The sequence below is a fragment of the Astyanax mexicanus genome, chromosome 13 (assembly GCF_023375975.1).
Source record: "Astyanax mexicanus isolate ESR-SI-001 chromosome 13, AstMex3_surface, whole genome shotgun sequence".
Classification (NCBI taxonomy): Eukaryota; Metazoa; Chordata; class Actinopteri; order Characiformes; family Acestrorhamphidae; genus Astyanax; species Astyanax mexicanus.
In genome coordinates this window covers 51,244,232-51,258,081 of record NC_064420.1, presented here as the reverse complement: position 1 = coordinate 51,258,081, position 13,850 = coordinate 51,244,232, and the positions used below count along the sequence as shown (strand labels likewise).

Below are 13,850 nucleotides of genomic sequence, written 5' to 3'. Positions count from 1 at the left end.
ATTGTTTTTAAACATGAAATAAACCAATCAGAGTGTCTCTTGCTCATCATTCTCTTTAAGAGTAGATCAGGTGAGCTCTGACTTTGGTGGATTGCTATTGTAACGGTGCAGCTACCTGGACGTGTTCAACAAACTCTTCTCAGCAGAGGAAACTGAGCTGCTGGTTGACGCTGTGAAGGAGCTCCAGCAGCTCATTTACGGGAACAGCAATGTTATTTTATTTACTATTCTGTTTATTGTTGATGTAAAAGTTGGGTTTGTGCTGCTGTGTGTTCATGTGTGTGTAATAAGTGGGGGCGTACGCTCGGCTCGGCACGGCGCCTGTGTTACAGAGATAGCGATGAACGTCTGACTGTTGGCGTCTGTCTAGGTTGTATTCAGTCAGTGGAGCTCCTGTGTTTTCTGTTACCAAGATAAACAAGATAAAACTCCAGAAATGTACCTGAACACACCTCATAACCAGAACACCACGCCCATCAGTGTAGATATATTCAGAAGCTCTGCTGCTGTTTAAACCAGGCAGGAGGAAGGAGTGAGAATAGACTGTTGGTGGGGTTTAAGATAGCGATGAGCATCGTCACCTTTAACCTGAAACTGCTGATGATGTTCTGAATGCCAGGCTGTCAGTTTAACAGTAACTGATACTGGGCCGGTCCCACGGCCACGCCCACTCGGCGCCGTTTCCCACAGTACAGAACATCTCAACCCGAATACACATACCATTCACATCACCCAAAATTATCTTTAATTTCAGGTAATTAAACTCATTACTCTACTCGTTACACAGGAGTGAGTCACACATTCTCCAATCCTACTGTACAGGGGTGGGTTTCCCGAAAGCTTCGTAACGCTAAGAACTTCGTTAACTCGTACTTAAGATTGATCGTTAATTAAAGAGTGTTTCCCAAACCCGTGCGTAACTAAAGTACTACGTAAACTCGCTCGCAGATTAACGAGTTCCCTCACCCAGTCGTTATTTTTAACGAGCTTCTTTAGGGGATCTCGACTTGCAGTTCAGCACCTTAAACACCAGGGACCGCCAATTTTAAGGAAGAAAAATGTTCATTTACGTGGTTGAAGCAATTATATTATATTACTATTAATTATATTATATTATATTATATTATATTACATTACATTACATTATAATATTCCCCGTGTCTGCGGGTGCTCCGGTTTCCTCCCACAGTCCAAAGACCTAATTGGATGTCGGATAAAAATTAAAAACTGACCCTTAGGTGTGAGTGTTTGAGTGAATGTGTCTGTGTGTCTGTCTGTGTCTGTCTGCCCTGCGACGGATTGGCGGCCTTTCCAGGGTGTATAGCCGGCTGGTATAGACTCCAGCCCCCCCGCGACCCTAAAAGGATAAAACGGTTGACGATGAGTGAGTAAGTGAGTGAATGAGTTATATTATATTATGTTATATTATATTATATTATATTGCCATATAATGCCATATATAATGCCAATTTGTCTGTGGCTTGTAGTCTAACTGGGCAAACCCATTATTAAAATCCAGATTCCTGCAGATGATGCTCACGGTCTAAGCAAAGCTGCAAAGTCACCATGTCCGTGTATTCTGTAATCAGGCTGTTACTGTGGCATACACGCAAATATACACAATTCCCACAAGACCGGGAATTACAGCACAACATTATATATTTCCATGCTATTGGGAAAATTCCTGGTACTGTAGGTCCGGTGCAGGGGACGCCTGTGGTGTCTTTAATCACACCTACACGTATTGTAAAGGGTATCGGTGAATGTGCAGGTAATATTTAATATTATTCCTTAATCAGGTGCTTCTAACCAACATTGTGGCCGTTCATCTGGGCAAACTCTGGGGTGTGTCAGCTCGCAAATATATAAATACCAGTCAAAAGTTGGACACGTCTCATTCAATGTTTTTTTTTTTTTTTTTTACATTGTGGATTAATATTAAAACCATGAAAACTATTAATTGACGCATATGGAATTATCTAGTAAACAAAAAGGTGGGCTTAACAATCCCCTGACCTAAACCCAACTGAGATGGTGATTTGGATGAGCATACTCATGTTGGTATAATATATATAACATACGTATATGTATTATTATATTATTTTTATATTTTTTATATATTATATTTTTATATTATTATTAATAATTATAATAATAAATTAATATTACTCGCCAAATTACTATTAATAATATTAGTATAATATATATTAATATAATATATATATATTAGGGGTGTCACGATTCTCTAAATCCTCGATTCGATTTCATTTTCGATTTGAGGGTCACGATTCGATTCGATTCTCGATTTTCTTGTTTTTTTTTTCTTGTTATTATTTTATGCCTCATAAAATTTAAATAATATATTTATTATTATTATTATTATAAATATTATAAATATTATTATTATTATTTATTAAGATATATATGGTAATGCCATCTAGTGACTTTTTTTGGTAGCAACAGTGTGCACTATTAAAACAAGCAGTTTATCAGAGCTGTGTGTGGATGGCTGGTGAAACTGCTCATTACATGAAGCTGCAGTTCTTCATCCAACCACTAGCAGCAGCAGCACAAGCCCCGCTCTCTTCACTCAGTCACTACTTCAGTACAGCCCAGCCACGGGCTACAGAGCTCAGCCAGTCCGTTTTTACTGTTTCTGTAAACAAATAAAGGTTTTAACCCCACTAACCGGATAATACAGCTCACTACAGTTCATCTTTCAGCCCAAGCAGCTAACAGCAGCAGGTTAGAACAGCCGACACGGAGGCACTGCTCGGATTACATTATAAACAGGTCAGTTAGCGCGCTGCTAACCTCAGGATGTTTATAACTACGGAGTTTAGTGGACACACCACGGCCGCCAGGTAAGTCTTTTAAAGGCTACTGAAGACTATTAAAGGCTATTAGAGGTTATTGAAAGCGTTATTGGGGGGCAGAAATCAGTACAGGCTGGTTAGATAAGTGATGTGGTGAAACTGTGGTTAGCGCTGTCACAGTGATGTTTATTAACGTCATTAAAACAGATTTTGTCAGGTATTGTCTTATAAATATTTACACATAACTTATATCTCTCCTGAAAAGCTTTTATTTTAGTCAGAAACACGCTTGTGTTTACTTTATCTGAGAGAAAGATGTTTTTTTAATTCAATGGAAAGCAACAGGTGTAGTCAATTATAAGTTTAAGATTTTTAATCCACCTCACTGTGATCTATAGTCAGTGTTCTCAAGTCACACTGACACACGCATTTCAGCGAGTTCACACGCTCTCACCTGCGCGCACCCACCCCTCCGTTAGATACAGATACAAAACCTGCGCGCCCAACCCCCGCCCCCCCTCCCCCGTTGGACAGATAAAAAACAGTGATCACACTCCCGCCGACACTCAAAACTTGAGAGCCCTGTCTATATTTCTATAAATCCGTTTTCAGTTTCTCCTCCGTGGTTGAAAGGCAGCTGTCTCTCACACAGCAGAACTGAGGGCGGGGCTGCGCTCATGCAGTGGCTATCTCTATTTAAATGAATAGGATGCGCTGTGTTGGTGCCGCGCCATTTGCGTAGCGCGCTGCGCTATTTGCGTAGCGCGCGCGGGAGGGATCGTCGATCCTCTTTTTGACTTCGATACTCGAGACCATGACCTCATTTCGATTCGATTTCGATAAAATATCGAGATCGTGACACCCCTAATATATATATATACATATTAGATTTTTTATTATTTATTTAGTCATATGTATCTTTAGGAGTATTTTATTAATGCCAAAGTAAATCCTTTTGTAATTTAAATTTCAGAATATGTATAATATTGATGATTACAACACATTTCTACGTTTTTAGGGTGTAATAGTGAATAAATACTGCATATTGGCAGTGTTGAATCGATATTTGTGGATCGATTGAGTGCGCTGTTTTGGGGGAGGAGTCAACAAAGACGCTCTTAAACCTCGTTCGTTAATTTCCGCTTTGCGAAGCTCTTTGGGAAACACTCGCAGAACTGGCTCGTTCTTTACTCACGTCATTCGTTAGTTCGTTCGTTATTCGCTAAGATTGATCGTTTTCGGGAAACCCACCCCAGATCAGTAAAATACATTCAATATATATAAAATACATTTCATTCATAGTAAATGAATAGTAAAGTGATCTTTCAGACTGTAATGGAACACATAAGGAATCATGTAGTAACTTAAAAACAGTGTTAAACAAACCAAAATACTCATCAAATATATCAGTTTCTGTGGCAGGTAACTCTGAATAACGTATCCTGTACAACAGAGGAAACTCTCGCTCTTTCTTTCCAATCCTGTGACGGTCCTGATGAGTGCCAGTTTCATCTTTATAATAATAATAATAATAATAATAATACATTTTATTTTTATAGCGCTTTTCAGGATACTCAAAGACGCTTTACATTGCATAAAAAAAAAATAAATAAATAAAACACAATATGAAAATACATAGTAAATAATCAACATCATCATCATCATCATCATCAACATCATCAATACCATACAATAATGTTTTTGATGGTCTTTGTGGCTTCTGCACTTGAGGAAACCTTTTCAAAGATCTTGAAATTCTTTTTTTTTCCAGATTGACTGACCTTCATTTCTATTCTTAAAGTATTTTTTCTTTATTTAGTTGAGTAAATATATATGCAATAATACTGAGCCTTTTCTCTTTGGATACTTGTATATTGTATTTTTTACCATCCGTTTCTTGTGTGTATTTCATGTGTATATTTCTTGTATGTATTTTGTCTGTGTATATTTTGTGTGTGTATATTTCGTGTGTATATTTTATCTATGTATTTCGTGTGTATATTTTGTCTACGTATTTCGTGTGTGTATATCTTGTGTATATTTTGTCTGTGTATTCTGTCTGTGTATTTTGTGTGTATATTTCGTGTGTATATTTTGTCTATGTATTTCATGTGTATATTTTGTCTACGTATTTCGTGTGTGTATATTTCGTGTGTATATTTTGTCTGTGTATTCTGTCTGTGTATTTTGTGTGTATATTTCGTGTGTGTATTTCTTTTGTTTATTTTGTGTGTGCATTTCTTGTGAGTATTTCTTGTACCCTGTTATGATCTATCTATCTAGTTGTTTCTTCTCATAACCTGGATTCGAACATTACTCAAATATTCACTATTCACTGTATACCTGTAACTCTACCTCTTCACTACTTTACTTTAACTGATGCTCTCAAACACTTTATTAAGAGACAAGAAATTCAAGTAATTAACTCTTGATGAGTTCAGCACAGCTGTTAACTGAAAGCCTGAATTCCAGGAGACTCTACCTCATAAAGCTGACTGAGAAAATCCAGCAGAGATGTTCAAAACTGATCATCTAAACAAGAGGAGATACTTTATAGAATCTAAAATATAATAAAACATATTCTGGTATGGTTTGGATGAGTTTAGTATTAATCTACAATACAGAACATTATAAAATAAAGTAAAAACACTGAACCACTCAGAATAAACCCCTCCGTCATTCTGCCCCGCCCAGAGCAGAGCTTTATTATAACAGAGGGAGGAGCTGATGGATTTACCCGGTAGGAGATATATATGTTATTTTATGTTGATTTTAGAGGAATAAAGATCTGTCTTCACCTGTTTTACAGCAGATCTGTGATCAGAACTGTGATCTGTGTGAACTGTCAGTTCAGTTTTTTTACTCGGACTGATGGTCTGATGTTTTCTTTGAGATGATCTCAGGAATAATGTAAAGATCAGAGTGATGAGAGAGGAGCTGCTGATGAAGCACTACTGAGATTAATGTTATTACAGTGATTAACCTCAATCACCACCGATATTCACTACTGTAGAAACAGAGAACAGGGGAAGAGTTTTTATACAAAGCAGAAGAAATCACTACTTTCTTTCACTCTCACTTTCACTCTATCATCACTCTTATCTTCCTCCTGCCTGGTTTAAATAGTAACAGAGCTTTAAACAGGAGTTTTGCTTGTTTATCTTGGTAACAGAAAACACAGGAGCTCCACTGACTGAATACAACCTAGACAGACGCCAACAGTCAGACGTTCATCGCTATCTTGGCAACACGCAGCAGTGCACAAATCTAACTTTTACATCAACAATAAACAGAATAGTAAATAAAATAACATTGCTGTTCCCGTAAATGAGCTGCTGGAGCTCCTTCACAGCATCAACCAGCAGCTCAGTTTCCTCTGCTGAGAAGAGTTTGTTGGACACATCCAGGTAGCTGCACCGTTACAATAGCAATCCGCCAAAGTCAGAGCTCACCTGATCTACTCTTAAAGAGAATGATGAACAAGAGACACTCTGATTGGTTTATTCTTTCACATTACGCCCAAAATTAATTAACCACACCCATCATTAATTAAGAGAATTAGTGACATGACTTTTGCTTTGCTTTTCAAGGCACGCAAGGTATACTTTTCCCGTCGTTACGATAGCAAAGACACACTGGCGTAATATGATGGAATTTATTTGAGGGGGCAATTTCTCATCTAAAATGTTTACACACTAAATTATAATATATTTATGGTTGTTTTTTTTTTAATTTGGTTGGTTAATATGTAGATGATTTAAGTGGATATTAAACCATCCAGGCGCTGTTTGGTTGATAAGCAGTTCAGTTTGGAAGTAAGAAGGCCGGCTATTTAGCTTCTCTTCTCCAGTTAGCGTTAGCTAGCTGGCTAGCGTTGGCTAGCTATCTTAACATGGCTAGGGTTAGCTCTTTAGCTAGCATTGGCTCTTAACGTTAGCTCTTATAAGTAAATAATGCTAGCTATGTTAAGATAGCTAGCTAAATAGCTAATGCTAGCTATGTTATCTTAACTAGCTATCTTAACATGGCTAGCATTAGCTCTTTAGCTAGCATTAGCTCTTAGCGTTAGTTCTTAGAAGTGAATAATGCTAGCTACGTTCAGATAGCTAGCTAAATAGCTAATGCTAGCTATGTTATCTTAACTAGCTATCTTAACATGGCTAGCGTTAGCTCTTTAGCTAGCTATTTTACACATCATGGGAAACACTTTAAAACAAGACTACCTTTATAAAGGGTTTATGAAGGGTTTATAAACAAGTTTAGTAATGGTTATTAAGTAGGTTGCAAATCCTTTAAAACCCATTGATAAGCAGTTAATTAATATATAAACACATAAATAGAAATGGCAACAGTGAGCTGAAAATTATAATAAAATAGCAAAATAATGATTCCACTCTCATTTATACTGTTAAAAATCATATCCTTCTAGATCAGGGGTGTCCAAACTACGGCCCGCGGGACATTTGTGGCCCGTTTCCTTTTTTGGAGCGGCCCACGAGGTATTTTAGAAATAGAATGAAAGTTGTCCCGCTGTTAAGCAGGTTTTATAATGTGAGATTCAAAGTTTGAACGCTAGGTGTCAGAAACGGGCCAAAGAGTCTAAAAGCGGAGAGGGTGCGCATTTCTAGCGCAGAAAAACGGGCCAAAGAATCTAAAAGCGGAGAGAGTGCGCATTTCTAGCGCAGAAAAACGGGCCAAAGAGTCTAAAAGTGGAGAGAGTGCGCATTTCTAGCGCAGAAAAACAGGCCAAAGAGTCTAAAAGCGGAGAGAGTGCGCATTTCTAGCGCAGAAAAACGGGCCAAAGAGTCTAAAAGTGGAGAGAGTGCGCATTTCTAGCGCAGAAAAACAGGCCAAAGAGTCTAAAAGTGGAGAGAGTGCGCATTTCTAGCGCAGAAAAACGGGCCAAAGAATCTAAAAGCGGAGAGAGTGCGCATTTCTAGCGCAGAAAAACAGGCCAAAGAGTCTAAAAGCGGAGAGAGTGCGCATTTCTAGCGCAGAAAAACGGGCCAAAGAGTCTAAAAGTGGAGAGAGTGCGCATTTCTAGCGCAGAAAAACGGGCCAAAGAGTCTAAAAGCGGAGAGAGTGCGCATTTCTAGCGCAAAAAAAACGGGCCAAAGAGTCTAAAAGCGGAGAGAGTGCGCATTTCTAGCGCAGAAAATTGGGGCAAAAGAGTCTAAAAGCGGAGAGAGTGCGCATTTCTAGCGCAGAAAATTGGGGCAAAAGAGTCTAAAAGCGGAAAGAGTGCACATTTCTTGCGCAGAAAAACGGGCCAAGGAATCTAAAAGCGGAGAGAGTGCGCATTTCTTGCGCAGAAAAACGGGCCAAAGAGTCTAAAAGCGGAGAGAGTGCGCATTTCTTGCGCAGAAAAACAGGGCAAAGAGTCTAAAAGTTGCCGTAATTAAGGAGTTAAATATTAAGAGACATCATGAAATGAAACATCAATTTGAAAAATCTTAGTTTACACAACACTGTCAAAGATAAAGATAGTAAATCAAGTAAAATGGTGTGTAAATGAAATAATCAGGAAAAAGTATTATTTAAAGTGGTATATTTCATTATTTGTTTTATTACAGAGTCTGTGGTCCGTGACTTCAAATATATTTCTCCTTCTGGCCCCCAACAAAAAAAGTTTGGACACCCCTATCCTAGATACTGATTTTACTTTGTGTTTTCCATCAATCAGCATTAAACCTGTAATATTAATATATTTATATGTATGTTTTACTATTTACTATAAATTAAATGAGTAAGTTGCCACTGTTGCTTTTTTAATTGATGTGTTTTAACTGATTATCAATGGTTTTTAAGGCATTTACAACCTAATCAATAATAAGTAATAATCTAATTTACAAACCATTTATAAACCATTTATAAACCCTTTATAAACCCTTTATAAAGGTGGTCTTATATTAAAGTGGTGCCGCCTCCTGCTCTGTTCTTCAGAGCTGTATGGAGGACGCTCACACCTGGTCACTGGTGAACGTTGGTGATGTGGTGAAGAACACAGGTCCACTTCCCCTTAAGCCTGATCACACTTCCTTCACAGGTGCTATCACTTTCTTATCCAATCACATACTTCCTCACTGGGGGTCCTTAGTAATCTCTTCTTTACACATTTTACAATGAGCCACAGGACATATATTTATGTTGTATGTTGGTATGTTTTTGTCGCAGGACTTTCTGCACAATCACAGATACAGAAACATTGTACTCTCCATACTCTCCACACCTTCAACCTCCAGCCAGAACACTGAAAAAACCATGAGTAAAATTTACTTAAAAAAATTTTTCACAACTTTCTGCATTTGCTTTTTTTAAGTAAATTTAATTTCAGATAAATTTAAGTAACTTCAACTCGGTTTCAAGACTTAAATAGAGTTACACAGAGTAAATAAGAGAACTGAACTTCAGTCAATCCTTTCTTTTAGTAAACTTTACTTCATTTATTTTTACTGATTCAATCCTTTCTTTTAGTAAACTTCATTTATTTTTACTAATCAATCCTTTCTTTTAGTAAACTTTACTTCATTTATTTTTACTGAATCAATCCTTTCTTTTAGTAAACTTCATTTATTTTTACTAATCAATCCTTTCTTTTAGTAAACTTTACTCATTTATTTTTACTGATTCAATCCTTTCTTTTAGTAAACTTAACTTCATTTATTTTACTGAATCAATCCTTTCTTTTATTAAACTTTACTTCATTTATTTTACTGAATCAATCCTTTCTTTTAGTAAACTTTACTTCATTTATTTTTACTGAATCAATCCTTTCTTTTAGTAAACTTTACTTCATTTATTTTTACTGAATCAATCCTTTCTTTTAGTAAACTTTACTTCATTTATTTTTATTGAATCAATCCTTTCTTTTAGTAAACTTTACTTAATTCACTTGTTTACCTTTTTTCAGAACTACAGTTTTTTACAGGTTTTACAGGTCTAGCGGAACCCATGTTCCTTACTAGTGTTGCATAATGTGTCTTAAAATCCAGTGTGAAAAATACACCATTCTCCATTGGCTCCTGGTACCATATATTTACATACTGTGTGTGTAATAGTGAACCTGGTGAAAATCTTCAGAAGCAGAATTAACGTTCAGTATTTCTGCCGTACCTCACCTGACCGTCCTGTTCCTGCTCACCTGAAACCTGACCCTTAATTAAAGAGAAGAGGAGAAGAGGAGGAGGAGGAGGAAGAGAAGGGGGTGGAGGAGAAGAACGATAGAAGAGGAGTATTTCTCTTTTCTCCAGTAGAGCATGTCAAACAGGCCACTCCCACACCTGTCCCCTCAGGTGTTCTCCACTCTCACATTTACATTACCAACAGAAAGAGAGAGAGAGAGAGAGATAGAGTGAGAGAGCGAGGGGGAGAAAGAGAGTGAGGGAGAGAGACAGCGATAGAGAGAGAGAGAGAGAGAGAGAGAGAGAGAGAGAAACAGAAAGAGGTCGAGAGAGCAGAGGTTGGAATTGATCTTTAAAGATCTGGTTCAGCTGAAGGTTGTGGATTATTGAGTCTCTCGGATCTTCAGGATGAGGATTACCTTCATTTTCCTCCTTCTGACAGTGAGTACAATATATTTACAATATATTTAAGATATATTTACAATTTATTTGTGATATATTTACAATATATTTATCATATATTTACAATATATTTATAATATATGTCCAATGTCTGAAGGATCAGCTCTTAACCACAGCGCTAAATAAAACATTAGAGCGAGTAAAATCCTGTTAAATACAGAGTAAATATATCAGACTGTAAGAAGCTCCACACAGCAAAAACTGATTCTGATTTTCTTAAATTCACTTAGCTGTAGTTTAAATATCACATTTCTCATAGATATTATTATATAAGACTTATTATATATTATTAATGATAAGCTTACTGTTTATTTACTTACTACTAAAAGTGCCTTATTCTATTTTCAGATCATTTTGCTTCTTTTTAAAATTTAACACTTTCAAAAAAATAATTTGTCATAAATAATACTACTATTATTACTGCTTCTCTCCAATAAAACTGCATTTAGATTAATTTATTGGGGTTTTATTTAGTTATTTTGTGATGATATACAGTATAAATAACTGGGTATATACTGTATTTTATATATTTTGTATAATCCTGCCTCCTGGGCAGGTGTATAAACCTGCAGCCGTTCCACTGACTGATAATGATTCATCCTCAGAGAATCTGTTAGATCTAATCAGAAAAACAGACACCAGGATGACACATCAAAGAGCAGAATAACAGATAAATGACAGATAATATCAGTAATACCTGCACACTGCAGGCCTGCACACATACACTTTAAATATATTTAACCAATTAGAGTCTAGACCCATTACTGAACACTGATACTATATACTTAATTGTACTTAAAACATATTAAGAAATGTCTAAGTATGCTGTAAATATACTAACAGGTTTATGTACTTTACGAAAAAATATATTAAAAGTACATTAATATTTTCAAATGTAACAACTGTTACAGCAGGTTACTTAAAATATAATGTATCATGTAACTTTTTAGAAAGTAAGTTAAATTACTACATTGATAAATTATAAAATATATATATTTAGGTATTACATTAATATAACAGTTAAAGTGTATTTGAATGCTCTGTAAATATAATTAGGAAAAGACAAGTACAATAAATTATAGGATACAGTGTTAAATAAAGTAAAGTAAATTTGTAACATGCTAAAAATTGTAATACAGTATATTAAAATATATTTTTACCTAACGAATACACATACACGTTAAATATATTTAACCCATTAGATCCCAGACCCATTACTGAACACTGATACTCTGCCCTGGTTTAAAAAAATATATATATACTTAATTGTAGTTAAAACATGTTTAGAAATGTCTAAGTATGCTGTAAATATACTAACATATTTATGTACTTTGTTAAATATATTAAAAGTACATTAATATTATGCTTTCATCAAATGTAACAACTGTTACAGTAGTTCACTTAAAGTACAATGTGTCATGTAAGTTTTTAGAAAGTAAATTAAATTACTACATTGGTACATTTTAAAAAATATATATTTAGATATTTAATTAATATAACAGTTAAAGTGTATTTCAATGATCTGTAATTATAATTAGAAAAATATAAGTATAAGTATAACTAGAGGATACAGTGTAATTTGTAAGACGCTAAAAATTGTAGTACAGTATATTAAAATATATTTTTATACAAAATGAAGTATACTAGAAGTGTGATTCTTACAAAAGACAGAAACAAGAAGCATGTATATTTGTACTCTAATGTAAATATATCACATGTATTTAACATTAATTCTTAGTACATGTCTAATCTAATATACCTGGTTTATAATAAAGAGTGATACAGTTGTAATACTCTAATAATTAAATGTATTATAATTTTACTGTAAGCATATTTAAAATATGGGGTTACATCATACCTGTCAAGTCTCCCGTTTTGGCCGGGAAACTACCGTATTTTACTCCTCTTTCCCGCCGTCCTCCCGTATTAGTATTTTCCCGTAAATTTCCCGTATTATATTACAATAAAAATATATATATTATTAAGGAGACAGGGCACTGACCGCTCTGTGTCTCTTAACCAATCGTGGAGCCGGTTCAAGGAGAAAGTCCCGCCTTTCAGGAGAAACAGCCAATCAGCTTGCAAGGAGGGTCAGTGTGGGGAAGCCCCGCCCTCCTCGCTGTGAGTTCAGGCAGCTAGTTGGAGCAGCTGATGTTAAAACATACATGCAGCGATTTTTCTAAAAGAAAGGTAACGGTAGTCTAATCATGGAAACTGTGATGAGATTTTTCTGATAGCTGCTTAAAAATACTCCGAAATAAAACACACAGATTAAACCTTTTAAAATAAAAAAAATTACAGCTTGTGACTCAGTTTAACTAGAAATGTGGAGAGAACCGACATTAACTGAACTGATCAGGGGTGGAGTGATCAAAAGGAAGAAGTATTAATTAAAAATTATTAATTGTGTAGGCCCCTTAGGACTAATTTTTACTGATGGAATATATCTGGTCCATGTCCTTTTAGTAAAAGCTCATAATACCATTTTTAGGTCACCAACAGTCATTTTGCAGAATGTTTTAAATCCATTTTAAATCCATTAAATAAATAAAACATATATCATATAAAAGAGTGCATTTATTACAAAAAAGACATGAAATCTTAAATAAAAAAAAAATATATAGAAAAGGGTTTTTAATTTGGCTGTATTAAAAGAATGACATATGTAGGAATGTCCACAACATGTTCAGATTCTGATTATCTAATTGTTGTGTGTAAGTGGTTCACATGTGTTTATTTTAGATTTTTTGTAAACCTGTTTTAAAATGTAAGGGATACTGAACCTTCGTTGGGCTGGTGGGACGACTTTAAGCGGACAGAGGAAAATATCCCTTATTTTTAAATCTAAAACTTGACAGGTATGGGTTACATACATGACGTAGTTTAAATATTACTTAACTATATGTAAAATACTGTAGTTCCATTTTAGTACAGTTAAGTACACTTAGCACAATTTAAGTAAGACTTTTGTTTTATTTTTATACTGTAATTAAATTATAATATGTACTAAAAAAGCTGTTTCATTTTAGCACTCTTTAAATATACTGATTAAAAATTATGTGTCTACACGAACACTTTAGTTCACCATAGCATAATAATGCTTAGTATATTTTAACCTACTTTTATTTCACTAGGGCGAGCCCAATTTAATGCCTGACCGTTAATCCCACCACCTTTCTCGGGTCGAGAAAATAATCTGTGATGTAGGCCGTCTGTTTTAATGCTATTTTTAGTTTATATAAAACTATGGTGTAATAATCACAATATAGTAAAGTAACAAATCAAACTGTGTTTTAAATAAAAGTTGCAGAAGTTAAGAAAATCACACAGCTCTCTCTGCGCAGTGTGTTTTCACACTTAGGATATATGCTTAAAATAAAACATTTGCTTGTGTAGAAAGTATTTTATATTTTTAAACCTTGTTAAATTATATTAGCTTAGAGTTAATGAT

General features: G+C 35.2%; 1 protein-coding gene across 1 annotated transcript in view; it reads left to right on the top strand.

Annotated features, from left to right (window-relative positions):
- The first annotated feature begins 10,204 nt into the window (after positions 1 to 10,204).
- cdh26.1 (cadherin 26, tandem duplicate 1) overlaps positions 10,205 to 13,850 on the top strand; it is a 49,872-nt gene continuing 46,226 nt past the window's right edge. The window contains exon 1 of the mRNA XM_049462878.1: positions 10,205 to 10,378. Within this exon, the coding sequence (XP_049318835.1) occupies positions 10,346 to 10,378 (33 nt within the window). The 5' untranslated portion in view covers positions 10,205 to 10,345. The remainder of the gene's footprint in view (positions 10,379 to 13,850) is intronic.